This window comes from Kwoniella dejecticola, chromosome 5 (assembly GCF_000512565.2).
Source record: "Kwoniella dejecticola CBS 10117 chromosome 5, complete sequence".
NCBI lineage: Eukaryota > Fungi > Basidiomycota > Tremellomycetes > Tremellales > Cryptococcaceae > Kwoniella > Kwoniella dejecticola.
The window spans coordinates 1,455,153-1,481,194 of record NC_089305.1 but is presented as its reverse complement, the minus strand read 5'-3'; the positions used below and the strand labels follow the sequence as shown (position 1 = coordinate 1,481,194).

Genomic DNA, 26,042 nt, shown 5'->3' with positions numbered 1-26,042 from the left:
CGGATATATCAAAAAAATACATAGCGCAAGTATGTATCTCTGGGAGACCGTCGCTCGCCGTCTGGCTATGTCTATTCGCTGCTGCTTGAGCCAGGATACATGCGCATATATAACATATATAACATATATCACACGAATGCGCAGCTGATGGTCCTCGTCATGTTGCCTTCGAGTTTGAGTACTGGGTACTCGAGCTGATCCACACACTTCGCATCGCTCTTTGTTAAGACTGTTTTCGACGGGACGCTGGCGTCTTACTACTATACTTCGCCGACCTCAACTACTATCTCGCTTAATCGTCAGCATACAGTGATACTGGTTATCGCAGAAAGATCTTAGTAGCGCAATGAAAAGTGAAGGATTGATCGAGAAATTAAAGGAAGAACTAGTGCGTTATAAGCCGAACCAAAACCTTCCATCTTCTCGTTTGGTATACGGTCTGGGCCGAAGCAGAACGGAACGAAGGAAAGCTGATCAAACTCTTGCTCACTCGGATTTTGTATGCAGAGCGGAAGAAGGTTGATTTGGAATGTGATCTGGTACGGCACTCATTTTTTCATATGTGAGTGATTTCGCACAGTACACGTAGATGGGTTTCTTTAGCCAGATACTCCCTTTGATGGGGTCAGACCTGTGTCAGTCAGAAGTAACCGGTGCTGACAATCCTGCACATGTCGTGAAACAGTCGGATACGGTTGGTATTCCCAACAGACAAATGCGAAACTTGCCGCGTTAAATGGCCTGAAGTTCTCAGTATGGATCTCGAGAGGTGCCGGATTGGTCTTGGCTTTTGACGGTGGTCTGATCTTGGTGCCTAGTGAGTGAGAGATTATCACACACTGTTCCCAGGATCCAGATGGAAATACCTCGCCAATGCACGCCCAAAGGAAGAGCAGAGTCGAGCGGAATGCGGACTGATGAATTGGGGTGGCGTCATAGTGCTCAGAAATCTATTGAAGAGGATCAGACCGAGATTGATGTGGCTATTCCCAGCCGACGAGAATATCTGGGTAAGCCAATTTCGCTTTCTCAGTCAGACTCGCAAAAAGACGGGAAGAACTGGACGGTTGCTGACGACACCGCCCAGTTCCATCGTCAAGTGGCATATCAGATGGTATTTTGGACGATGGTGCATACTACAGCCCATTATGTCAATTTCATCAATGTGAGCAACTGTTCTACCGATATGACCCGAGCATCATTCGCTCGACCTTCGCCTCGTCCAGCACAGACGGGCAGGGTGCTATCTCAGATTGCATCGGCTGACGATGTTTCATTGGCAATATTGACGCAGGTCGAGAGAACTCAGGTTCGTAAACAGACTGCATGGGAGATCCATTATACCCAACCTGGCGGTTTCACCGGGCATGTGTGAGTGCCACAACTCCACTGTTTCGCGTCCATCCTGGATGATACATTTGGGACTGGCCCAGACGAGCGGCAATGATCGTGAACATTCAGCTAATGCACTTGACATACTGTTATTAGCATGCTGCTCATCATGTTTTTGATGTACACTACGGCGCACTCGTTGATCAGGAAACAATGCTTCGAAGTATTTTGGTACACACATCATCTGGTGAGTCATCTTCCCACTCCCCCAGCTCGTACCTATGTCAGCATCGGACAAGGCTGATGTGCCACCGTGCACAACACAGGCATTCTTCTTCATGATCGGCTTATACACCCACGCTACAGGGTGTTTCGTCCGTGACTCCGTCGATCCAGATTACATACCCACATTTCCCTTTTACTCGACCGAACACTGTCTGGGATATATGAGTTGGAGATATACCATCTGGGCAGGTATATTGGTGAGTCATACATGCTACATATAGCAACAGTAGCACATCATCGAATACAATTCCCCTCGGCCAGCGTAATTTCATAGCTATAATACTGTACTGCCACTTTTCGACGAAAGAAGGAATCTGACTCACATCCGCCCACACTGATTTGTGCTTGGTCGCAGTACTTTGGCGAACGAGTATATCGGGAGATCAGAGCAAGACGCAAGACAGATATCCAGAAAGTCCTTCTACACCCTTCGAACGTCATGGAGATCCGATTCTTGAAACCGTCTTTCAAGTATAAAGCGGGTCAATGGCTGTTCTTGAATATCCCTGAAGTCTCCAATTTCCAATGGCATCCTGTGAGTCGGCCCAACCATCCCTGCTTTCCCTCCAAGGGTCCTCTTGACAATCTCCATACTTCCCGCTCTCATGTCTACAACCCCCAGGACTTGATGCAGCAGGACGAAATGTTGATTTTGAAATTGAAAATCTCAGTTCACAATCTCCTCTGCGCCTGAAGATCCGTATATCTCCGTGCACGTCCGACAAGTGGGCGACTTCACTCAAGCCGTTGGCGATCGTCTGGGAGCTACGCAAGGTGTTATTGGCGAGAAATTCGACGTCGATCCGGATGCTAAGGGAAGTGGCGATCGGGGAAGAAGGAGAGATTATATAGAGATCAATCCGAATAGTATCGGTAAAGGTATGCCAGTATTGAGGATTGATGGGTGGGCTCTCATTTATACTCTCGCTTTGAGTTCCTCCAGAACAGATATCTGCTAGGTGACTTCGTGACATATGCTAACAGCATGAGGTGGGGTCAGACCATTCGGTGCTCCTGCCGAGGATGTGTTCAACTCTGAAGTGGCTGTTCTGATCGGTGCTGGTATCGGAGTGACTGTAAGCCTATCTTCCGTCTAACTTCGATCGATCAACATGGTCAACGCAAGTTGTGGGGACACGGTAGGGAGAAGTAGGAGGACTCTGAGTCTGATGAACGGGTCTCGACTTTTTAGCCATTTGCCTCGATACTCAAACATATATGGTACGCTCAAAGATCCGGTCAATTGGGCGCATTGAGAAGGGTCGAATTCATCTGGAGCTGCCGAGATACGGGTAAGTCAAGTCAAGCCAAGAAGTTACTGAAATAGTAGTCTATCCGCCAGTTCCTACCAGATAAACAGTAATGACAGGAAAGCGCTGATCTGCAAGGATGATAGGTACTTTCGGATGGTTCCAAACGCTGTTAGAAGAACTCGAAGCATCTCAAAGCGATCGTAAGTAAACATATCCCCCTTGATTCACGGCACAGTATCGCAAAATCGCGCATTGTGAGTGTGGCGCTGTGCTAACATCGTTTCACGTTGCTCTTCTCAGCCGACTTTTTGCGGATCTCCGTGAGTCCTCCGCATCCCTTGTTTCGATGCTCTTCCTATCTGCAAAGCAATGCATACGGTGAGCAATAGCTAAACGAAAGATTTGACAGGTATATCTCACTCAGAAGCTGGACTCCGACGCTGTACAGAATATCACTATCAACGAGTGAGTGGACTCTTTCCAACTCACCCTCTTCAAGATCATGAGGGAGCTAAGTGAATAATGGGTCTTGGTCGGTCAGTGTGGGAGCAGAATATGAGTTAGTGGCGTTTGCTTCTTTACGTCAAAGATTGCAAATTTGCTGATTGTGTCATTCACCAGTCCATTGACATTACTGCAATCTCGAACGTTATTCGGGAGGCCGAATTACCGTCAGATCTTCACTAGCTTGATCTCGAGTATCGAAAGTGGCTCGTATTTACCTGGAAGGGAAGCGACGTTGAAAACTCGTATGGGTGTGTACTTCTGCGGGGTGAGTCTGATTCCATATTTTCTTCCCTCAAAACGTATCATATTCTCACTCTACAACGGTTCATCGGACAAATGCTGACTGGCCTCTGAAATCTAAACACATAGCCAAGCTCTTTGGCTAGAACGATCCGCAAAGAAGCTTTTGCGGTACCCACCAAATCGGTCAATGTCAAATTCTTCAAGGAGCATTTCTAGGGGCGCTGTAGCACTATGAGTACTGTAGTCCGACACCCTGTGTGGCCAGACAAGTGTAATTAAGTTTTACGAGATCTGTATGAACAAAATGCAAAGTGTATGCCTCGTTTATATTTCTATTTATCGCGAATCTTAGTGCATACTACATCATCAGACCAAGATTCCTTCTCAGATCTAATCCAGCTGCGAAACATCCAACAACTCCTTTCCATCCGACTTATCCCCGACTCTAACAGGTAACGCACTAACAATGACAGTATACCATCGCGCTCCTTGGCCTTGATCCGTTTCCCAGGCATGTAACGTCCCACGTTGAATGACTATATCTCCAGCTTTTACTGTCGTCCTCTTCTCTTTCCCTCCTTCTCCGTCGGGGGTGATGAGTGTCGCGGAACCACTGATGAAGATATTATAATCCACCGAACTTGATCGATGCATCGGGGTCCTATACCCAGGCCCAATATCCGTCACTTGACAATTCGTACCCCCGGGCAAAGTCACATCGGTCACTTTCCCCGCGGCGTCCTCGATCTCCGCAGTAGTGATTGAGTGCGCGTTGGTAGTTGGTATACCCATGTGCGAGAACAAGGGTCTGACGTGCGCGTTGCCGTCCAGGATGGTATAGGGGACGATGGCGTCGTCGTGGATGTATACGTCCGTGCCGTCGACGTCAGAGGACGAGTGGGCGGTGAGGACTCGACGGAATGGCGCGGGAGAAGGCATTGTGTGAGATGATGTAAGAGATAATTCTATTTTGTTTTGCTTTGTTTTGCCTATGCCTATGGAGGATTTTGGAATCTTTTCAATCTTCGTCTTGACAGAAGGTATTAGTATATCTACAATCAGAGCTTCGAGCTGGTGATAGTTCCCACTTTGTATACTGTACGAGAACGGACCCGTTCATGCCATTCTCCAAATCCATTCGGTCATTCGGAAGAAGCCACGGATATAACGGAATTAGTCTTCTACTCGTACTGCACATCAATTCCAATTTCGTCATCATGCATGGGTCGGACTGTACATCCGTTGCATCGGATCAGTCATTATTCCCAACAACGATTCAGTCGATATGTAACCAGAAGCGCCTTGATTTTGCTGTAAAACAAAGTTCTCGCCTTTTTGAGAAATTACCAAGTTCATTGTTCATGCATCATGTATATGAACGAACTATCAGATGTCAAGTATCAAGCATCGAGTATCGAGTATCGAGTATAACTATACTTGTTCTTATTTCCCTTCTACCCTTTTTCTTCTTCTCGTATATATGAAGAAAACCCTCGGTCACAAGTCAAACTGAACTAAACTAAAGGGAACTCAACCAAAAAGCCCAAAATTTTCAAATCGTGTATGTTAAAAATCTTGTAGCAACAGGAAACAGAAATCAATGACGCGGGATCTGATAGAAGTATAAATACAATTTGGGTATCAATAAAAGGGAGAAAAAATAATGAAAGTCCGTGTATGTCGATCAGTCGTTAATGCGTGTATGTGTGTGCCGGTCGCAAATTTGAACAAAGCCATGTTTTTGCCTTGTCTTTTAAGCCAGACCAGACCGAGCCAATCCAGATGCCTGTTCGTTAAAGTCGTAAATTTCGTTAATATCTCTAATCCCCTTTCCCTCTCCATCTGGAAGGGACCACGGGACCGTTCACTCTCCTTCTTCATCTATTTTGCCCACGCTAGTTTGCCCAAGAACGACAATTCCACCACTGTCCCTCTTCTTCCTTCCTCTCACCTCAGCGTGTCCGGCCGAAGCTGGCGCACTCTGTCTTCGCTTTTTCTTTTTGGGTGCGTTGTCGGTACTAGAATGACTGGTTATCCTGCCTCTTGAATGCGTTGAAGAAGGTAATGGTGCATTCGGATGCGAGTAGCCTGTTTTACCCATAAATGCTATTCCCAATCTGAGTAAGGGGTCTGTGGAGTGGAATTTCGAAGGAAGGAAAACGATAGGTAATCTCGTTTCGCATGGTAAGTGGAATCCCTAAAGTCATACCAAAAGAAGAATAATCAGCATTTGACCGGAATTAGGCGTTGTCAAACAGAGCTTGATTGACACGCACAACTCCCTCAGCATGTAAACCCTGTACCATGTTGACGTATGGAGCTAATCTCTCGGGAGTCTCGTTGCACAGGACCATGCCCATTGTGATCGGGACAAGTCCCTCTCGAGCAAGATGTGAAACAGGTATCATCGTTGAGGTACAGCTTTCAACGGGATGCTGGTTCAAGGGATAGGTGAGAGTCTTCGGCCAAAGATGCGATTGCCTGTAGAGCGGATGTGTGAAGATGTCAACAATCAGTATGATAAGGAAACCGATCAAAGTGCAATACGTATGTGTACCAACTCACCATAAGTGCTCAGTATCCTTCTCTCCGATCACTAATATCGGGAATTTACCGCCTCCTCTGCCTCTTACTTCTAAGTCGCCCCGCCAGATACCCGTTTTCCCGTCCGTCAAATTTTCGAAAGAGGGATTAAAGAACATGCACATAGGTGGCGGAGGTATGAACTCGACCGGCGGCATAGGAAGCTGTGAAGGACGGGTTTTCAGGGAAGCAGGCTTCGCAGTAATGTGGTGGGTTTGTTGTTGTGTATGTGGTATCGGTTGGATCGGTGTAGGAGAGGTTCCGGAAGTTATACCTGCCAAGCTAGATGTATTGGAATTGGCAGTCACGAAGGGAGAAGTCATTGATACGGGCGAAAGAGCGTTTTGATTGTTGTTGCTGTTGACTTTACTAGTCCTCCTGACGCTTCCCGGCGGCGAGTGCGAAGAGTCAGTCTCGGGAGTAGGGAATTGGTACATGGAGTTTTGCCTAGTTGCAGGTATTTTGGTCTGGTCTAATTCTGCTTGTAATTGATCGATATTCGCTAAATTGGCAGCAACGATAGCTCTCTCATGCTCCTCGTTGCCCTCCTCCATTGACGCGAGAATCTCGTCTATGCTCTTCATGTGGTTGTTGGACTCCTCCCCGTTCTCGGTTTTAGCCAACGAAGTTCGCCTTGCCGAAAGCGCTTCATTGCCAAGATCAGCATTCAGAGGGAAAGGGAATGCGCCATTCGAGACGTTCCTAGATCCTGGCTTGCTATTACTGTCGTTGTCGTTACCGAAAAGAGCGTTTGTGTTCCACCCACTTGGAGTCAGATTCATCCATTGTGACACATCAGGTTCTCTCAGCGGTGTCGAAGGCCCGTAATGCTCAGTGAACGCACTGGCAGGCGGTTGCTCAGCAGAAGCAGGATCGGGGGACGGCGAGGCGTAGGAACCGAGTAAACCTGTGAATATTGCTGGTTCCCAATGCCTGATACTAAGATTGTAGAGCTGTTGCAGAGCCATGGCTGACTGGGCGGAAGGATTGGGCACACGAACGCCTGGTCCAGGTTCATTGGGTAGAGACAGAGCGATCACGATGCTGGGCCAGAGACATTGGCTTGTGACCTATCAGCGGACAAGAAAGATCAGCTAAGCGAGCCTTCTGTCAAGTATGGTGCTGGTGATGACCCACAAGCACTCCTCCGCCTCGTCTCCATACTTCTTGCAGGACCTTTGCGACGGTCACTTGACCCACGCCATCCACTTCCACCACACTAGCTAAAGCCGTTCTCCAAGCTAAATCGGTACCTAGCTGTATGACTCGCGAAGGGATCATGTTGGCTGGCGGTAGCGCAAGTGGATGCGATCCGTGTTGCTGAGGAGTGAAAGGGGCGTATTCTGGTTGAGCGGAATTGTTATCCGAAAGAGGGTCGGATTTGGCTCTCGGAGCTGGTAAAATAGCCGACTTCTTATTAGGTGATGAGGCTATCGGTTCGACGGTCACCAAATTCGCTGAAGCAATCTTGCTCGGAGAAGGCTTGACGTCTGTTTGTCCGAAATTCAACAAGGTATCCCAAGCCAAAGAGCCAGGTGTCAGACCCGAACCGATACCTAATGGCGCCCCGTCTCCAGCGATCTCCAAGTTGAACCCAGGAAAAGAATCTAATGCTGAACCCCAATCGAATCCATTCGCTCCGGGCGTACCTCCCATTACCCAGGGGAAGAGGTTGCCAGCACTCCCACTGCCAGGCGTAGTGGCTGGAGGGTAGGAGGATCTCCGACGAGCCAATCCACCGCGCAAAAAATTGACTTGAGGAGGCGCGAGCGACAGGAAGGGTAATGGCGCAGGAGAGGAAGTGTCTGATGCAGACACCTGAGCGGTTATGGGTGGTTGGGCCAATGGGTGCTGCGATGTTGCACTTGCAGGAGTCGCGGAGGACGAGGCGGAAGTCGCTCCTGGAGTAGAGGATGACAGATAGAAGGGGTTGGACGATGAAGTAGAAGGGGATTTCGGTACGGTAGAATTGCTCGTAGCTGCCCGACGAGGTTGAGTATGTTTCGAAGGCGATGCCGATTGCACCTGTTCGTGCCAAACGAAGGGATTGTTTCCGAGTTCCATGATGATAAAGGTGGTCGTTTTTTTCGTTGGGATGGAAGCCAAGCAGGAGTCGGAGGGGAGATTAAGGTGATGAAAGGATTGTGAGGAAGCAAAATAGTCAGCTCTTATTCCATTTCTGCTTTTCAACCTGCGCAGATTCAGGCTAAGATACGATTGAAGGGAGCGAATAAGGTGGCAAGAAACGAGCAGATATGATGTCAATGACGAAGGGAAAGCAAGTTGATGTAGAGTAATGTTAGGGAAGGTAGATCAAAGGCGTGTTTTGGTGTTATTGTTAGACTAAAGAGACACAACAACGATAATTAAAGAGAATCAATGGTTCTCAAGCCAGGAGGGTGTGTGTGTGTATTGATATGATTGGAATGAGGCGAGGAACCCGTTTGGTAATGGGCACCGTGACCGGCGGATCATCCGTCATACACAACACAATAAGGAAGATCGGCACGTTACAGCCCAAGGTGTCAGGTGTCAGAGAGGTACGTGAGACGTTTGGAGGTGCTTTGGTCGTGTTGCAAAGGTACCTGGGTGATGATATGAGGTCCGAGCGATGCGCACAATACACATATTACTGCTTTCACCCTCCTTTACCCCTGTCTTGGAATCACCATCTCCGAACAACACAACAGAGCGAGAACAACAAGGCGAGTCCAGACTCGACCGGGCCAAGGGATGCAGAGAAGGACAAGCATAAGAACAAGCACTCACACTCCTTATCCTTGATTCCTTACGATTATGATCATGATCAATATGCTTTCCGTTCTTACTGATGTTTATATTCATAACGCCATTGTTTGAGGCCAAGTCAACATCTTGGATTTGCGTAGATTCGATGGTCCTCTTCTGGGGAGTTATCGAAGTTGACATGATTTGGTTTTACCGATCAAACAAAAGTCCTCTTTATCTTTCGGAAACCGACTTCGACTTTCGATTCCGTCCTGTCTCTACACTAATGTCTCAGAGCATAGGTCCTTCAACAATGGATCGTCAGGTGTTATGTATGATAGTATTGACGAGGTAGAGGTCGATTGATTATGTTCTCTGTGAGGTACTTGCTTTTCGGCTCCGACCGGCAAAGTGACTGAGTGACTGACTGCTGCGACCTGTGTTTGAGTGACAACGACAATGATTCCCACGTTCCTTTCCGCAAAGGCAATATTATAGAAGGCTGATTGACTGATTGATCGACGGACAATAATTATTCTGGTCAAGATGCTCTGCACAAAACTCAATGGCAAGTATAGTCCACCATGCTATGCACTTTCTGTACACCCGTACAACAGAAGTCTGACCGTATAATATCGCCACCACTATCAATCTTTCGTATGGCAGACCACATGAGCAGCTGCTAGTCCACTAGCAGTGTTTACTTTCTCAGGGAAATGAGGAATTCTGCGGTATGTCATGTGTTTTCCCAATTCCATTTCCAGTCTCACAGGCTTAGGCTACAGGCGTTTGAAAATAACCTTTTTTAAGGTGATCACCTTTTCGAGCTTTTCTGTTTCTATTTCTATTTCTACCCAGGTGAATACGCACTACCGTCTCTGTCAGTCGCTAAACAAGCGAGCAAATCTTTACTGTAACTAAAAAGGCAATCATCAGCCTACTAGTATCCGTACTTGTAACGGGACGGCCAAGCTATACAGGTAGTGCAAATATAGTCCGAAAAGTCCGGTCTGGAACGTTCGTCCCTCGTCTCGTGTTTTGTCATTCCGTATGTGATCGTCGCTATGCAGAGAGATATCGGCATCTCTACTAGTCTAGGGAGTTGTTTATTTGAATATCTCCCCGCTTGTTTCCATCTTTTTACCCTTAGTGTTCATGCTTGCATTGGGCACAAGACGAGATGCAAAAGTTTACTGCGAAACCCATTCATAAGGAAGAAATCTCGGCATTGCGATTTGGATAAGACCGGCTCAAAATCGACCGGAACTTACAAAATGTTGGTTATCTGGTCATCTGGGTCATCCACCTGACAGCATGATGACATGAGATGGACATAACGTTAATTGAGGCCTTTCAAACAGGCACGAAGCAGGGTTCGGTGCTTTGAAGGTCTGGAGGGAGTCTGTGGTAAAGGGTAAAAGGACAAGGCAATTGCTGGAATCTAACGTAAAGAAAGCGTGAATTACTGCGGAAAAGCGGTGGAGGCTGTAGCGCTACAGCTCACCATTGAGAAAACCGTACAGGCGGTCCAGAAGTACAGGAACACAGGCGGAAGGTAAGACTTTACGAACACGGCATCTACGTAGAGAATTTGACAAGTAGATCAGCTTGTAGAACGGCATATGTGTCATGGCATAGCTTGTGCAGCGCATGGAGTGGATAATTTGTGAAGTCTGCATATGAAGCGCGTGCTGCATATCCTTCGGCCATATAGACGTAACCACTCACAAACTTTAGCTCGGGTATCATGTATTCATGTAGATCCAACCCAAGTCCCCAGTCGGTCTTTACGTATTCTGACCGCGGTTTAGCATTTAGATCAACACATGCAAATAGTGAGAACGTGCTTGATATGGAATGGGGTGTTAGGTATACTTGTGAGAATCCTCCATGATCTATTTATAACTACATCAAGAGACATTGATTATCCACTCACAAATGGTTCAGAGGTGGTGGCAGTCTGATGTACGATACCAGACTTCTGAGTGTTTCAGTTTCAACAAATGTGACACCGCCGACCAAACCTTTGAAATTCGCATTCCGACTGACTGGGTCAAGGCGCTCAAGCCACCTGTCTACATAAAGATTCCCATCCACAGTGTTCAAGACTCATCTCGAGGGATCAAGCACGGTCAATGGGATTCACTGAGGTTGCGTTTGCGTTCGGTGTCGGTGCTTAGTACACAACATGACATGCAATGTACTGATGCGAACGCCTACTGGTCAATTGACGATTTTCCACGATTGATCATTTCAGACAAACAACTAAGACACAGCCAGTCGATCGAAAATACGGTACTCGAGTAGAAAGAAACTTGAGATTGAAATGCTCATCAAGTCATCCTCGTCACTGGTCAGCGTTGGCGTTGGCATTGGCATCGCGATTCACTTATTTCCCCTCGCCCTAGCTCGAAGTGCATTATACGGAGCATGCGACGTGGCGAACAACCACTTGGATGTGAATACGAAAGCTTTTGTGACTGATTGCGACTCTTTTGGCTGTAAGTTCAAGTCCGGATTATACTGTTCATCCTGTTCATCCTGTTCATCCTATTCATCCTGTTCATCCTGTTCATCCTGTTCATCCTGTTCATCCTGTTCATCCTGTTCATTTATTCATCCTGTTCATTCCTGTGCGATGCTATGTGACTTCAGGTACCGTAGACCCATTGCATTTCCGCCTTGCGTTTGTGCTGCTGCTGTTGCTGCTGCTGATGATGATGATGATGATGCTGACGGTGCTGACCATCACTCACTTGCTTTTTCATTCGTGGGGCCTGCGATCTGCGATTCATTCAACGATGAAGATTGCTCGATCAATGGTACTTGTTTACCCAGACAATGCCGGTGAGTGTAGTCCATCCACTCCATTTTCCAATCTTCCATCTACGTGATTTGCAGGATGACCCTGGTTCTCTCCTTGTCCTAACTCGATCGTTCCAGAACCAAATGCAAAATGCAGAAGAGATCAAAGGCTGACTTACTAGTACTTCATCGACTTCCCAACCCTCCGTCTGATGCAAAATTCGCATCATACAACGCAGACGAGACGAATACCTCCTCTCCCCCTTACTCATATCCAACAGCAATACAAATGAACCCCCGGCGATCCCACCCTTATGTCCCGCAGGTCAATTTTGCCCGGACGACTCGAGTGGCTGTTTGCCCTTAGTGGACGTCGGCGGAGAATGTCAACTGAATCGAGATGGTGGGTTATCTTCGTCCCTTTCTTCTGCTTTATGACTTTCCTGTGATTATGAAACACAACAGTTTTTCCGATACAACTCCAACTCCAACTCCAATTCCAACCCGAATCCCACTTCGAATTCCGATTCAACGCTGACTGGATACAATTCATACGTTTCTATAGACGAATGCGCACCCCCGCCAGAAGGTATGGTCTTGGTGGTTCCGAATCCAAATGATGCTCCAGAAGGGGACGTCGCTGGTGATGAGGGTGGAACTGGGAATGGCTCGATCTGTTTACTTGGGAGATGCATGTGAGTCGCAGCTTGGAGGATTAGGACTTGATCATAAGTCGGATGGATTGAGACGATGAATGATATGAAGATGGAGATAGAGTCGACATTGACATTGACATTGCGGGATTCTTGTAGGTGGTCAAATATCACTTTGGGTCAGAATTGCCTTATCGAAAATACTGTAAGCCAAAGTCATCACTACAGTATCATGTTCTTTATCACCTCAAAGCCTCTGCGCGTGCTCTTCAAAGCTGCATTGTCCTAGCTGAGAGATTCTTGCCTGATGGTCATCAATGATTCCGCAGACCTATATGGGCTACGACCACTCCGGTATGAGTTTCACCAATACGGTCATCCGCGATAATTGTATTCAAGGACAAGGGTATTGCGTGAGTAGACTTCACGCCTTTCTCCTCCTCTTGCAGGTCATTCTTGACCTTTGTCTTGCTTCAAGCCTGACATTACGATCGTGGACTGTCGAGTAACTGACACAGAGATTGCTTGACTTGACAGGATACGAGTTCAAATACCTGTTTACCCCTTCTGAAAATAGGACAAGGCTGTTCGACAGATAGAGAATGTCAATCTGTAAGTCAAATAATTGTATACCCTTCTCAAGCCCACTGCCACAGATACGGCTAGCTGAATCAGGTGGGTAGTACAACTGCGAGAGAGGTTTATGCGTTATCCCGCCTGAAAGCGCCGTCAAGATAGGTAAATGGGTATACGCTTTGACGGGGGTCTCAATCTTTATAGGTCGGTCATTCAGTCAATCAGTACAATCAATACAATCCTATCCAATTGGATCCGGATACAGTCACAGAGACGTGAAGTTTGACGAGAAGATGTGATGGCTGACTCGCTTTCTCGGCAATGCGCTGTATGCTTGCTTTCTCAATTGTCAGGCATGATAAGCGTTCTGTCGCTTTTACTTCTCATGCATCGAAGAGCACAACGAAGGAGGCGGATCATGTTAGAGGAATATTATAAAGAACAAACAGGGTAAGTCACACAAATCTAATCTCCCTCAACCATAGTTCCTCTTACCCATCCCAAAATGGGACATGTCAACCAGTAAAGGCTCGTTGCAGATCTGAACACCCATCACTGACTTACGCTCTCACGGATGATTGAATCAGGTATCGGAACTCGATCATCTCGTTCCATTCGGCTTTATCCCATCATCGCGAAAATGGGAACAAGCATTCTCAAGAGAAAGACCAGCGAAAGCGATCTAGCATGTCCACGTCCTTCCCAAGCGGCGAATATAAGAGATCGTTCAATGGCAGTAACAATTCAAGCGAAATCACTTTAGTCGATCCTCGTAGATAGATCACCATCTTACCCTTGACGCGCATGTCACCTTATTCATTCTTCATGGATGAATTCGTATATTTCGTAGATTCGTTAAAATGAGCGCGATATATATGTATTCTTCCACGATACTCCTTCATGAGATCCCTTACTTTCATCCGACCTTGGTGCTCTGTGTCAAACAGGAACGATGGCTTGCCCTTCTCTTTGTCTCTCATTGTTCTCACCTTCTTCGTTACCGCTCCATCCCTTCTCGTCCATTTCATCCAGGACCATCCATCCTACATCTCCTACCCATGTCCAGTCTCCAACTCGTCTTCCTGTGTCTTTGGTGGGTGAGGACATATTGCAAGGTAAATCCAGGATACCTTGGAAGAACTCTATAGTCGGTTTCACGTGCCATCGTTTATGTTTGTCTTTACCGAATGGGGGCCCTTCGAACCATCCTAAGTGCCCGCCTTGAGAGACTGTAGCGAGGACACAATGCGTGCTTCGGCGAATGGCTTTGTACGGCAGACAAGCTATGCAAATCCCATTGTCAGTCCGACCATGATTGATGTCCTTTCCGCTAGATCTGATCGAGTAAGAGAGCGGTCACATATACCGGAATACTGCACTTACCACTCGATACGATCGGATCATCCAATGCGGAGATTGCCAGAGTAGGCCTATGGACGGCAGTGTCAGTGTGATCATACCATCTACGAGAGTGTAACCAGAGGTCCCTTACCTCTTAATAGCTCCAATCCAATTACCGGGACAGCTCCAGCTCAAGAACCCATCAAGGGTATCAAAAGGGAACAAATCGCTCCCACCCCCAACGGTACAAGCTACCAGTTCCAACATCTTGCTAGCTTTCAGAGTGGCTCTCCGCCATACGGACTTGGTCAGGGACATGATCTCCGGTAGGTGGATATGTAAGTGAGATGTGGGGTGCGAAAGTGGCGAAGAGGGTATCAGATGTGGTGAGATTGAACGAAGAATCTTGTCTGCCATGGACAGGGAGTATATTCGAGTCAAAGGATGTGGGGAATCAAGGCTACCGTCATTTCATCAGCTCGCGTCGTTCTCTTTCTCTTGCTTGAGACGCTACCCTTTTTTCCCCGATGATGACGATTAGAGTATAGTCCGAGGAATGAGCAGGACTTACCCGTACGTGACTACTCGCATATCCAGCGGGCAACAAAGAACCACACCAGCTCTCAATCTGCATCGATCACCCTGTTCACCCAGATATCTGGTCATCACGGCTGCACCCAAACTGAAGCCGACCCCGAACATCGGTGCGAACGGGAAAAGCGTCGAGAGATACAGCACGGAAGTATGCAGGTCGATTGTCGAGCCTGTCGAGTATAGGTGAGGAGAAGTAAGCGGAGTCGATGCGCAGCCTCGAAACTATCTCAGGGCTCCACGTCAGCTCCTCTGCTTCCATCCGTCGAGAAATTTGAGGAAAGACTGACATTGACGACAGCCGCTCTTCCTCCCAAGCCGCCTTCTGACACCGGCTTAGTCAGCCAGACGACCATATTGCGTACATAGCTCTCGTGGCTACCGCCCGTGAGACCGTGATTAATAAGGATCACGGGAGCATTGCTTGGTAGATTGACGGAAAGCGGAGGGTATATGTCGAGACCACTGCTCAATACATAACACCAGCATGGGAGCAGCATAAGCCAAACGCTCTTGACGCTCTTGAGATGGTATCGGATTGAGAGGGTCAATCTACTCACATTGTGCCACCATCTGGAACCCTCAGGAGCTGTCTAAGTACCAAAGACTTGAGCTGATCAGCTATACTACACCAGCTCAATCATCTCGAAAAGCAGCCCACCGTTGGTAAGTAATCTGATCATCTTTCGAGAAATCCGCCATGGCAGAATAAATGGTCTGTGCGTGACCGCTACACGGAATGGTTTATGAGCTCTTTTACTCTCACTGCATACAAAGGACCTGAAGAGTAACTCACTTCGGCAACCACCAACTAGACTTGAACCCCTCCTTCAAACTCTGACAACATCGATCCACCAAAGACATTACATCTTCTCCATTTCGAAGTCGAGCGGGTCTGTCCGGACAAGTTACTTTGATTTTGGTCCATCGTTGAGTGATGATGAGTAATAAGTGATATGTCAGAAAGCAACATAGCGCTATCAACAAGCTCTTTGTTATGTTAATTTGATGGAAAGACACAAAGGTGAGGTCCATTGAACTATGGACGAAAAGCTAGGTGGTGAATATTTTCTGGTTGATGATGGATAGGTGACGCGTATTTGTTCTGGTGTTTTAAGGTGGTTGAGATGTATGAGAAAGACAAGAGAGATAAGGATGTTGTGGTTTATATACCTTTCACCCTCAATCACCTCTTGGCCTGTCTTTGATGGTGGAAGGTACTATTCGAAGCTTTGAGTGGAATTAAGAGTGCCTTTCTTTGTTGTAGGTAAAGAGTCATTTGTTGATGCAGATCATTGTGAGTATATCCCACTACGTGAGCACGGGGCTTCCAAGGTATTCCTTTAGCTCCATCAACACCCTCCTATTCCTTATCTCCCTTTCCACTGTATTCATTCGCTTATCGTCTACATAAGTAAGATTATTGATTGATTGATGATGTAATTTCAAATTCCCAATAACCTAATTCGCAAGATAACGGGAGGATCAGCGCTTCTTCCTTTGTTCTTCTCCTGTCACACGACTAAAACACAAAGGAAGGATGGCTCAAGTGTCCGATACGGAGCCGAGATCGGAGGGCTCAAGCCATGTGGCCTGCCGGTCACAAGGTGACCCAAGCGCGACTCAGGCACACAGATCACCCGGACGTCAGCTATATTTCTGTAATTTCGACTTCGCTTGTTCAATGCTGAGCCAGCTCCGATGTTCATGCTTCCACGACGCTGTTGAAGCTCATCAGCAATCTCTCTGTCAATTGACATCACCGACCCAACAAGCTGCATTCAAGGCGTCCTTCCTTCCTCGCTCTGAATGCTGAACGAAGTCGAGCGATTGTTCTTGACCTGTTTGCCAGCAAAATCGATTCAACATGTCTATCAAGATGGAAGCTGAATCTTCTTCGTCTGCTTCAGCCTCAGCTTCGTCGGCATCACGTACTCTCCTGAGATCGCACTCTCCATCCCAGTCGATAAGCTTACAGTCTTCCATCCCCTCTTTATCCTCCTTGACAGATCTCAGTGGGATCGAATCGAATGCCAGTACGCCTAGAAGGACTTCCAGAATAGTACGTCCGACGATATTACATTTTTTGGGGCTCTCGTCAGCTTAACGAGACCAAGGGCTGGTCACTGACTTCTCATTCTGCTTGCAGAAGCGGAAACGAGACCCAGATTATCGATCCGAATCATCCATCTTCGTGGTCTCTCACATATTGGCCAGATCGTTCGAACAATCCGTGTCACCCAACGGAAGTCTAGAGTATCAGTACTTGGTGAGATGGGAAGGATATGGACCGCAGGACGACACATGGGAATATACGAGTAATTTCATCGGTAGTGCAGGGATGTTGATCAGAGATTTCGATTCGAAACGTGAGTCCCCCTACTAGTCGCCAGATGTCCAGAAATGTATATCAGGACGGCGTGAGCTAGTCTTATTATCAGAAGTGGACAGCTGTTGACAAGATCTTGCTGCTCCCGAATAGCCCACCCTGTAACGATTGTCGAATCTAGCTTTACATTTCCGACCAAATACCTTGTCCGCTACTGCTATTCGACCTCAAGCATTGCCCCCTCACCGATATGTATCACCGAATGGCAGACCGCGTTACAGATGAGGCGGATAGGTGGCTTGGAGAAGGAGTACGTGGATCAGGTCATTGCGAATCATGCCAATTACGAACAGGTAGACTCGTCGCTGCAGCGCTCGGCGAGATCTCGCCTTGGACAGGTCAGGAAAGGTGAGTTGTTTGAGTCCCGGAATGCCCCAATGGACCAAGTTATAGATCCCGGGCTGACTCGCAGTTTATTGATAACGACTCGTCAGACAAGAGCATACTATCCGTTGTGGAAAGAGCGGACCTTAAGCGAAAAACTAATTCGCAAAACAGGCAGCCCAAATATCGAGTGAGGTGGAAGGATCGGAAAACCATAAAAGAAGTATGGATGTGGTATGAACAAATCGTTAAGAACTTCGGAGAGAATGGTAAAATATTTCTCAAGCAGTGGAACGAGGAAATGGGTTACACCAACACTAAAAAGGCGAAACCGGTCGAAGCTGGTGAGTCCTGTCCGCCTTGTCATGCTCGAGAAGTGAGAATGTCTGATGGCTCATGCGACCGTAGGTCCCTTAAGCGAGTACGAACAAGAACGCAAGAACAACATGGCGTCCAACCTGGATCTGATGAAGCAGCTTGGTCTATCCACCTAGTCAGCTCGGATATATCACTTCGCTTTGCTGGCCGATGCCTTCTTCCAGCTTCGGTCTATCTACTGTATTATAGTAATCCGTTATCTGGCATAAAATCCCTAATGTAATCGAATCTTGCTCAGATTTAACGACAATTATCTTCATCAAATTCACTTCATGACGGCGTCGGCTTCCTCGGATCTTATTGATCATATATACAGGTTCTTCGGTATACGTCCAGCTACCATGGCCCATCACCCCGTCCTATTCCCTTCATCTCGTTGCTAGCGTCCGCTATGCTGATCTTATATCTTGTTTACGACACCTTTACGCGGATCCACAAGCAGGTGACTGATCCATTCCCAGTCTTCCTTGTCGAAGATCATCCTCTCTAAACAGCCATACTCTTGGGCTTTAATTTTCATCCTCAGAAGCATCAGCTCCAGAAGCTCAATCTGAGTACCCTCTCCTAAATCCGTATAAGCGTTATGGAGGCGTCGGAATTTTTTGAAGCACGTGTCCCCGAATCCATCTGCACATCGACGACTGCAATATCCCGTCTCGCACAATGTGGGTACCTCGAATTTCCTTGCTCCATAAGCGCTCAGAGCAACCTCGATCAATTCAACGTCCTGTCGATCTACTCCGAGCTTGAGGACTTCTTCTGGACAAATCTCGGCGCTTTCCACCAGATATTGTCGAATATTGAGTATGAGATCGTGACATAGTGTGAACTCTGCCATAGTCAATAGAGACGCTGTCATCGTGATGTCTGCGGACTGTTCTTTGATGATTATCTGATGGCAATATGGGGGCGAAACGGCAGCGATCAAGAACAAGGATATCACCTCCGAAGTGTATTCGAGGTGGATCGGTTCTCGTTCTTGTTCTGGAGGAAGTGGTATTGACGTGAGATCCTGAAAGAACTGGCTATATATAGAGTACCAACGACGTGGTCAGCTCCGTCCTATTTCTAACGATTGTTCTGGTCTCCGTTTGGCGAGACTCAAGTGATTGGTCGTATGGTCAAGATCGCCTTCTAGCGAAGACATCCGTCTTACCTGACTTTGGCCAACAAAAAGCTACTCGCTCGAAGCTCCACGTCATCTTCCGAGATGATCACCAAACTTGCATTGGGATTGTTGTGGATCGGGTGTGATTTCCGTGGTCGGGTCTCGACCTGAGCGGCATCCGCTGATTTCTGTGTGTTGTCAACCTCCATGTTCGCGTGAGCTACTCGTAGCAGACTCTACGCGTAATTCCTTGTTAATGCGATTTTGCAAGCGACGCGCAAGCGAGGAGATGATAAGGAAGAGGAGCGATACGCAAGGGTGTCACAAGCCATCGATGGGCACGGAACCGCTTGACTCAGGAAATCTCGTTGCCATGACCCCCAAATAATCACGCACGGGCTCCTGATGATATCATCTAGCTTTGCAACACGGCGGGACGGCTTGAGAAGATCCAAGCTCCATCGAGGGCCTCGAGCCAGACGTGACTCTCATCTCGAAAGATCACGTAGGATTTCGCGCTAGTAGTTTTCGACTTTCCAAATTAAGGTGAGCCGAGTTGTCTTCCACCGCGAGCGCAGTTTTTATGCTAGCTTGATTCTCCAATGGACAACCTGAAATTGTCTCGATGCTGATGATATCAAAGAGTGCAGTCAATTCTTCGCAGACGCCTTTAGCCTCCCGACTCCAGGTAATGCAGCTCCCGAACATGTTCACCTCGATTTCGACGAAGAGACAGTATCGGTCTTTATCGATTATGCTACCAGTCCACAATACATGCGAAAAGCAACGTTAGAAAGGGTCGACGATCCTCGCTTATATGCCTCTCTGCTCCGACTATGTAGCAGAATTTGCGTTGTGCCAACTCACGTTTTCCAACCAGTTCGCTGTTACCTCCGCCTAACCGCACGATGCCTTCCCTTCGACGCCGTGCAAGTCACTCACTCGTCGGCTCGCCTGCTCACCTCGATTTCGCTATGTAATGACTAAGGGCTGGCAATCCAACATGGTCTCTGAGATTGGAAATACATCCGCCTAGGTGTTCAAGTCAGGCGTGCAAGCCTGAGGCGAGGCTAACAGTGATTTGGTCGATTTTGCCGTTACCTACTACACTTCCTACGCTTATGCTGAGAGGAAGGAGAGGAAGAAGAAGAAGAAGAAGAAGGGAAGGTGACGAAAGAGACAATGTATCGGAGCAGGATGGCTCGGAAGTTGGTCTGCGTCTATCTGTTTGTACTGCTGGGAGGAATGTTCGCCGACATGAGGGTTCTGATTCGTCGTTGGCCGCACAGCTGAGCTCGGCGGCCTGACCGTCGTCGAAGATCCTCCTTACCATCGGACGATCAAGTTGAGAATTCTGCGCTGCTTCGATTGATCACATTCATCGATCGGGTGACTGACTGTCCCATACAGTGTACAAGTATGCAAGGCAGATGCCTTCAGAATTTAACGGTATCGCATATGATTCGGGCTGATCAATAATGGTTATATCTAATCGGATTCCTCGCACTCATACTGGGGATATTGTGACTGTTGCCTTCCCTTACGGGGCGTTACTCCTTCAACGAGGACCCTAACCTTCAAGGGCTTCTCAGGCTCTACTTTACCGGCGATCCAACTCCAGTCATTCTCATTGAGCTCCAAGCAGTGATGGCCATGTCTGTTCTTACTCGTCATTCGCACGATGATCAGCTTGAGGATGTCGATCTGATAATTTGGGGTCATCTGTGTGATCCATTCTTCGAAGGTTGCGATTCCCTTTTGACAGGTTTGATTTCCACAGCGATTGGAGCACTTATCTGTGTAACATAATCCTGGCAAACGCATCGGCTTGCCGAGGCTAAGGGTCTCTCGAAAGAGTCGCAAATCCTGACGAGAGGTCGCAAAGTGGAGTAATTGTGGCCCATGCACGTCGGCGAACTTGATGATAGCTTGTCGTACGTGTTCGACCACCGAGTCCTGACAGATTGTGAATTCGACCATTTCGAACAGGCCTCTGATATCATGGAACGAATTGGATGATTGAGTCAAGATCACTGGGTGGCAATAACCGGGAGAGTTGACAAGCTCGAGGTAGATGGCGATAACTTTGCAAGGAAAGTCGAGATCGAATGGTGCTTTGGGTCCGTTGGCGGGAGCAGGTATAGTGAGCAAGTCGGCGAAGAATTTGCTGGAATGGCCAAAACAAAAAAAAACCTTGAGTCGGATACTAGCGGTAACTACGAGCTGACGAGATCAACATACCTCATTTTCGTCAATTTGTGGCTGCTGACTCTCAGTTCGACCTTGTCATTCGAGAGCAGAATGACATCGGCTGTAGGATCGTTGTGCTCGAGATGGATTTTGACCATTGTGGCGATGGATTCTTTCTGACCGTGAGCTGTATCTCTAGTGATTGTTCGATGAAGAAAGGATGAAAGAATGAACATTCATGGTGATCCTGTTAATATTCTTCCTATACCCTCCAACTTGAGTCGTTCGACAGGGCGCAAGTGAAAAGAGGTCATTCGCCATCAAACACGTCAGGTTGAATCAACCGTGATCGTACTGAAAGATCCGTGCGTCAATGCGTTGATACGTATTCTTAGCTTACGACTCCCTCAATAATCAGATGTTATACAAAAAGATGGTCCTTTTGGATCTCGTCTTCCTGTTTCTCCTCTTTTCCTTGTCCTCCACAGCATTTGTCAAGTAACCGAAAATGGATGGAGAGATAGCAAAACCGACAGCTCCCCCAGAGCCTAGCAAGCCAAAATTACACCCAGTCCACTGCGATCCCACTCTCGATGTCACCTTGATTTCGAAAGACAATGTCGAGTTCCGCGCGAGTAGTTTCCAATTATCGCAATTCAGGTGCGTCATTCCTTCTATCGTCAGCTCGTCAAATCTGTCTCCTGGTTGATGTTGTGTTTTGGACGATAGTGAATTCTTCCAAGGTCTATTTAGCCTTCCACCTCCCAACAATGGTGCTAGAGAAGCGATTCATCTAGATTTCGAAGGTTCGACCGTTGCTAAATTCCTCGACCTTATGCTGTTGCCCGAGCGATATCATTCAATAGCGATCAATGAACTACGACACCCAGACCTGATCGCCCCTTTGATCGGCTTAGCAGATTTCGCGGCGTGTAAAAACACCTTGCTCATGAAACTTAGGGAAGCCCTTCGACATCACTGTCGTTTCTATCCCTTGGAAATCCTCAAATTCGCTTCTGACAATGACGAACGCGAGATTGGCTTCGCTACTGCAGCTATCCGACACTTTGACAAAGCCGTCGGTTTCCCCGGGTCGCTTTGCGTTACCAGCGGTGAAAAAGGCCATTGCTTGGGAAGATGGAAGAAAATTCGCTCCGAGTTCGCCAAACTCAGCCCTGCTTTTCAAGTTGAGCTGTTCACCATTACTTTGATTCGATGCTATGCGAGGTCAGACGCCAATTCGCACACTTTCAACCGTGATGACTGGGAGAAAATTAGCAAGGCCTTCGACCCGTCTTTGTCGATGTATGACAAGCTCGCTAAGATGAACGGTTGGACTTATGGGGGACCACGAAGTGAAGATGACAGTCTTGAAAGGCCTTAGTGTATTGAGAATCGTCCTTGCTTGATTTAGTACTATTTCGGGGTTTTCTTGGCGAAGAAGGACGAAGATGATTATGCATTATCAGTGATTATCCATCCATGTCATATTGCGATGAGCTGCGAAATCTCAGAACGTCGTCTCTCCTTCCACAATGTGTCATGTAGTCTCGTCTGCGTTTGTGCCGGTCAGTATCAGGGCTCACCAGACAAGCAGACATCGACCGCCGGACCAGACCAGACCAGACAGCCTAGATACATCGATCAAGCAAAGGAATGCATTCTTTCAAATGATACATCTCCTAAGCTCTTCCCCGTGACTCCCGAATCGGACCCGGAACCATGTTTTAAGATAATATACAAGGGACCAGCGAACGCTCTAGTTCTTGATCTTCTTCTTGGGTCGGATTTGGGAGGAGTGACCACACTTTCTCTTTCGGCAGTTGGTAGCTCTGGGAGGGAGACGAGCGTAACATTTTCGGCAGATTTGTTTGTCACACTGAGCAGTTCACTATCAGCGCCTGTTCCTGGTCCTGTCTCTGTTCCGGATAGACCGAGGTAGGAGACTGATATAGTAAGTGAAGGAGAGATCAACTCACGTTGTACTTGTTGGCAAGTACCTTGAGCGAAGGCTCAATGATACCTCCTCGAAGTCTGAGTACCAAGTGGAGGGTGGACTCCTTTTGGATGTCTAGAGGAAGCGTCAACGATGTCAGCGTGATGTTCCTCCATCGGCGAGTGATCAAATGCCTCTAATCCGCTTCGATCTCTGTCAATCTCGTTGTCGACGATCACTACTCATCCAAGAGACAGGGTATCGGGATAAGGTGTGAAATCGTCGATGACATCCCTCTGAATCCATCACCTGCACATCCACGATCATTCCTCCTCTGCAGCCGACATCCTTTCCTGCTCATTCGCAATGTTTCGCTATGCCTGATTATTCCTCTCGATTTCTCCGATGTGCATCTCCCCACTCCGCGTCCGATCCTCCCTCGATCCCTAATTCCTTGTCGCTCGCAGACCACCTCTGAACATGACGAAGCAGAATGAGTTGATACCCACTGTAGTCGGAGAGAGTTCGTCCGTCCTCTAATTGTTTACCAGCGAAGATCAATCGTTGTTGATCGGGAGGGATACCTTCTTTGTCTTGGATCTTGGACTTGACATTGTCGATGGTGTCGGAAGACTCGACCTCGAGGGTGATGGTCTTACCGGTGAGGCTATAATCAACATCCAGAATCAAATCAGTTCCAATTCCTACGTTCTCCTTGTGTGATCCTTTTCTGTTCTTGTCTTGTCTTGTCTTTTCTTTTCTCTCGCATTCGATCTTCCTCTCGTGTGATGATGGCGAAGATAACTTACGTCTTGACGAAAATTTGCATCTGGGAAAAGAGCGACAAACAATCAGCATGAAGCGTCTAGCGCTGGTGAATGAGGACGAAGAGGTTGAATAGTGCTCACTTTGAAAGAGACCTGCAAATCGTCAGTAAGGTATCGATGAAGAAGGAATAGGTATTCAACGAATAACGTTGAATTGTATTTTGACGGAAACGACAGAGACGAAACTCTCAACTCTCACCGTAGAGCAGGATCGGATCGTATGGTGGAGTTAATGGAATACCGTACGGTGATGGTGGGATCAAATTGGTAGGTGGGTCAAGATCGAAATAATCGAGAAACTCCGTCAAACTCCGAGAACGGCTTTTTCAGTGTGGCATTCGATGTGAGGTCGTTCAAGGGATTGAGTTACGTAAGAAGATTGAAACCTTTCGCTGATCGGCTCGGAACGTGATTTAACCGGCAAGTCCAGTGGATCACGAGGTGTTTTGTGCTTCATGCATCAGCTATGTCAACATCTGATTCACGTAGTAAAGCGAATAGCATACCTAAAGATGATATGAGATCAGTGTTGACCCTCGAGCGCCAAAATGATCGCCTCGACCACCATCAGTACAGCTAGACGCATCTTGACCCAAGCCCGGCGGAACAAGTCATGCTCATGTGCCGTGCGAACACTGATAACATCCCAATCGAGCGAACCTCACGCATATCTCCGACCATTTTTACAGAGCAACCAGGATGCGGACAAAGAAAATGAAGGTCTCGAAGGTGTGATGTGTCTTGTGCTGGATAGGCCGGAGACTAAGAATGCTCTGAGTGTCAGGATGGTCGGTGTAAGTCACGCTCATTCCGAGCTTGGGAAGTTTCCAGTTTGCTGATCTGTTGAGGGCGTTGTAGGAGATGAGGGAGAGTATAGCCAAGCTCAATTCCATGTCATCGACGTGAGTTCTTGATCCGTACATAATATCAACTCGACATCCACATCACTCATTCAGCTGTCATATTGCCGGCCTACCGAGTCCTCTCAGGGAGAATACTTCAGCTGTGATCAGACTGACATGACCGCTGCTTCAGCGCCGCAAGGGTCCTTCTGGTCAATTCGGCCCAGCCTAATATGTTCTGCGCTGGAGCAGATCTCAAAGAACGCCGAACGATGTCTCTTGAGCAAGTTTCTGCATTCCTAGACTCCCTCAGAAGCTTGTTAAGGGAATTAGAGGAGATCAAAATACCCTCCATTGGGGTGATTGATGGATATGCTCTCGGTGGAGGGGCTGAATTATCTTTGGCTTGCGATATGAGGGTAGGAGGTGAGCTTCTTCATGCTTCCTGGGCGTTTTATCGGCTCGCTCCATAAGTTTGGGAGAAGGAGAGAGTGTAACATGACCTTGCACCGCTCTAATCCTGATACTGATTCTGGTATCGATGCTGATGTTGACGCTAATGCTGATCATAGGCGAAAACACGAAGATCGCTCTACCGGAGAGTAAACTGGGTATCATACCCGGAGCAGGCGGTACACAACGATTGACCCATTTGATCGGCGCTTCGAAGGCCAAAGAATTGATTTTTACAGGTAGACATATAGACGGTATAGAAGCGGAACGTATAGGTGGGTTCAGGCACAAGCTAGTGATGCACACTTCGATCAGGTATCCTGCTAAACGAAGATCATGTCATACGAGTGGGCTCGAGCTGACAATATAAGATCCGAAATGGCGCAACGTGGATAGGCTTGATCAACAAATACGTTCCGAACCCTCATTCACCCCTCCAAGCCGCTTTACTCCTCTCCAAGCAAATATCAACCTCCGCACCATTATCTATACAAGCGTCGAAAAAGGCTATCAATGCTGCTGTCACTTTACCTCTGGAGGAGGGTCTGGACATGGAGAGAAAGCTGTATGATAGTCTGTTACACACGAAAGACAGGAAAGAGGGTCTAGAGGCGTTCAAGGAGAAGCGGAAAGCGGTTTTCACGGGGCAGTGATGTGTGTCCGCCTGATAGTCCGAGAGTGTGGCGATGACAATCAACA

General features: G+C 47.6%; 11 protein-coding genes across 11 annotated transcripts; 5 read left to right on the top strand and 6 right to left on the bottom strand.

Annotated features, from left to right (window-relative positions):
• Positions 1-346: 346 nt before the first annotated feature.
• Positions 347-3,836, top strand: I303_104648 (uncharacterized protein; the record flags this gene model as incomplete). The annotated part of the gene is made up of 18 exons (XM_018407675.1): positions 347-388; positions 508-562; positions 686-817; positions 940-1,010; positions 1,088-1,165; positions 1,295-1,371; positions 1,489-1,579; positions 1,659-1,814; positions 1,973-2,152; positions 2,289-2,521; positions 2,618-2,693; positions 2,810-2,909; positions 3,014-3,070; positions 3,171-3,190; positions 3,280-3,335; positions 3,412-3,429; positions 3,492-3,642; positions 3,747-3,836. The coding sequence occupies 18 exons, from the start codon at positions 347-349 to the stop codon at positions 3,834-3,836; spliced, it is 1,683 nt and encodes a 560-aa protein (XP_018262886.1).
• A 174-nt stretch (positions 3,837-4,010) lies between these two features.
• Positions 4,011-4,559, bottom strand: I303_104647 (uncharacterized protein; the record flags this gene model as incomplete). Its single annotated transcript, XM_018407676.1, has 1 exon — positions 4,011-4,559. One exon carries the CDS (start codon positions 4,557-4,559, stop codon positions 4,011-4,013), a length of 549 nt encoding a protein of 182 aa, XP_018262887.1.
• A 925-nt stretch (positions 4,560-5,484) lies between these two features.
• On the bottom strand, positions 5,485-8,267 carry I303_104646 (uncharacterized protein; the record flags this gene model as incomplete). The annotated part of the gene is made up of 4 exons (XM_018407677.1): positions 5,485-5,817; positions 5,897-6,101; positions 6,186-7,273; positions 7,341-8,267. 4 exons carry the CDS (start codon positions 8,265-8,267, stop codon positions 5,485-5,487), a joined length of 2,553 nt encoding a protein of 850 aa, XP_018262888.1.
• Positions 8,268-11,256: 2,989 nt separating this feature from the next.
• Positions 11,257-13,744, top strand: I303_104645 (uncharacterized protein; the record flags this gene model as incomplete). The annotated part of the gene is made up of 10 exons (XM_065968998.1): positions 11,257-11,431; positions 11,738-11,777; positions 11,975-12,138; positions 12,301-12,430; positions 12,548-12,593; positions 12,718-12,801; positions 12,926-13,000; positions 13,072-13,168; positions 13,318-13,414; positions 13,552-13,744. The coding sequence occupies 10 exons, from the start codon at positions 11,257-11,259 to the stop codon at positions 13,742-13,744; spliced, it is 1,101 nt and encodes a 366-aa protein (XP_065825070.1).
• A 159-nt stretch (positions 13,745-13,903) lies between these two features.
• Positions 13,904-15,931, bottom strand: I303_104644 (uncharacterized protein; the record flags this gene model as incomplete). The annotated part of the gene is made up of 8 exons (XM_018407679.2): positions 13,904-14,247; positions 14,348-14,394; positions 14,457-14,765; positions 14,877-15,121; positions 15,187-15,361; positions 15,457-15,489; positions 15,558-15,626; positions 15,693-15,931. The coding sequence occupies 8 exons, from the start codon at positions 15,929-15,931 to the stop codon at positions 13,904-13,906; spliced, it is 1,461 nt and encodes a 486-aa protein (XP_018262890.2).
• An 832-nt stretch (positions 15,932-16,763) lies between these two features.
• On the top strand, positions 16,764-18,103 carry I303_104643 (uncharacterized protein; the record flags this gene model as incomplete). The annotated part of the gene is made up of 5 exons (XM_018407680.1): positions 16,764-16,958; positions 17,046-17,265; positions 17,379-17,633; positions 17,720-17,953; positions 18,018-18,103. The coding sequence occupies 5 exons, from the start codon at positions 16,764-16,766 to the stop codon at positions 18,101-18,103; spliced, it is 990 nt and encodes a 329-aa protein (XP_018262891.1).
• A 284-nt stretch (positions 18,104-18,387) lies between these two features.
• Positions 18,388-19,304, bottom strand: I303_104642 (uncharacterized protein; the record flags this gene model as incomplete). Its single annotated transcript, XM_018407681.1, has 2 exons — positions 18,388-19,012; positions 19,144-19,304. 2 exons carry the CDS (start codon positions 19,302-19,304, stop codon positions 18,388-18,390), a joined length of 786 nt encoding a protein of 261 aa, XP_018262892.1.
• Positions 19,305-20,583: 1,279 nt separating this feature from the next.
• On the bottom strand, positions 20,584-21,443 carry I303_104641 (uncharacterized protein; the record flags this gene model as incomplete). Its single annotated transcript, XM_018407682.1, has 2 exons — positions 20,584-21,262; positions 21,337-21,443. 2 exons carry the CDS (start codon positions 21,441-21,443, stop codon positions 20,584-20,586), a joined length of 786 nt encoding a protein of 261 aa, XP_018262893.1.
• A 350-nt stretch (positions 21,444-21,793) lies between these two features.
• On the top strand, positions 21,794-22,669 carry I303_104640 (uncharacterized protein; the record flags this gene model as incomplete). Its single annotated transcript, XM_018407683.1, has 2 exons — positions 21,794-21,945; positions 22,015-22,669. 2 exons carry the CDS (start codon positions 21,794-21,796, stop codon positions 22,667-22,669), a joined length of 807 nt encoding a protein of 268 aa, XP_018262894.1.
• Positions 22,670-23,044: 375 nt separating this feature from the next.
• On the bottom strand, positions 23,045-24,050 carry I303_104639 (ubiquitin-60S ribosomal protein L40; the record flags this gene model as incomplete). The annotated part of the gene is made up of 4 exons (XM_018407684.1): positions 23,045-23,164; positions 23,265-23,356; positions 23,731-23,888; positions 24,031-24,050. 4 exons carry the CDS (start codon positions 24,048-24,050, stop codon positions 23,045-23,047), a joined length of 390 nt encoding a protein of 129 aa, XP_018262895.1.
• A 546-nt stretch (positions 24,051-24,596) lies between these two features.
• Positions 24,597-25,996, top strand: I303_104638 (uncharacterized protein; the record flags this gene model as incomplete). The annotated part of the gene is made up of 5 exons (XM_018407685.1): positions 24,597-24,842; positions 24,907-24,950; positions 25,084-25,316; positions 25,463-25,618; positions 25,740-25,996. The coding sequence occupies 5 exons, from the start codon at positions 24,597-24,599 to the stop codon at positions 25,994-25,996; spliced, it is 936 nt and encodes a 311-aa protein (XP_018262896.1).
• Between the last annotated feature and the right edge of the window lie 46 nt (positions 25,997-26,042).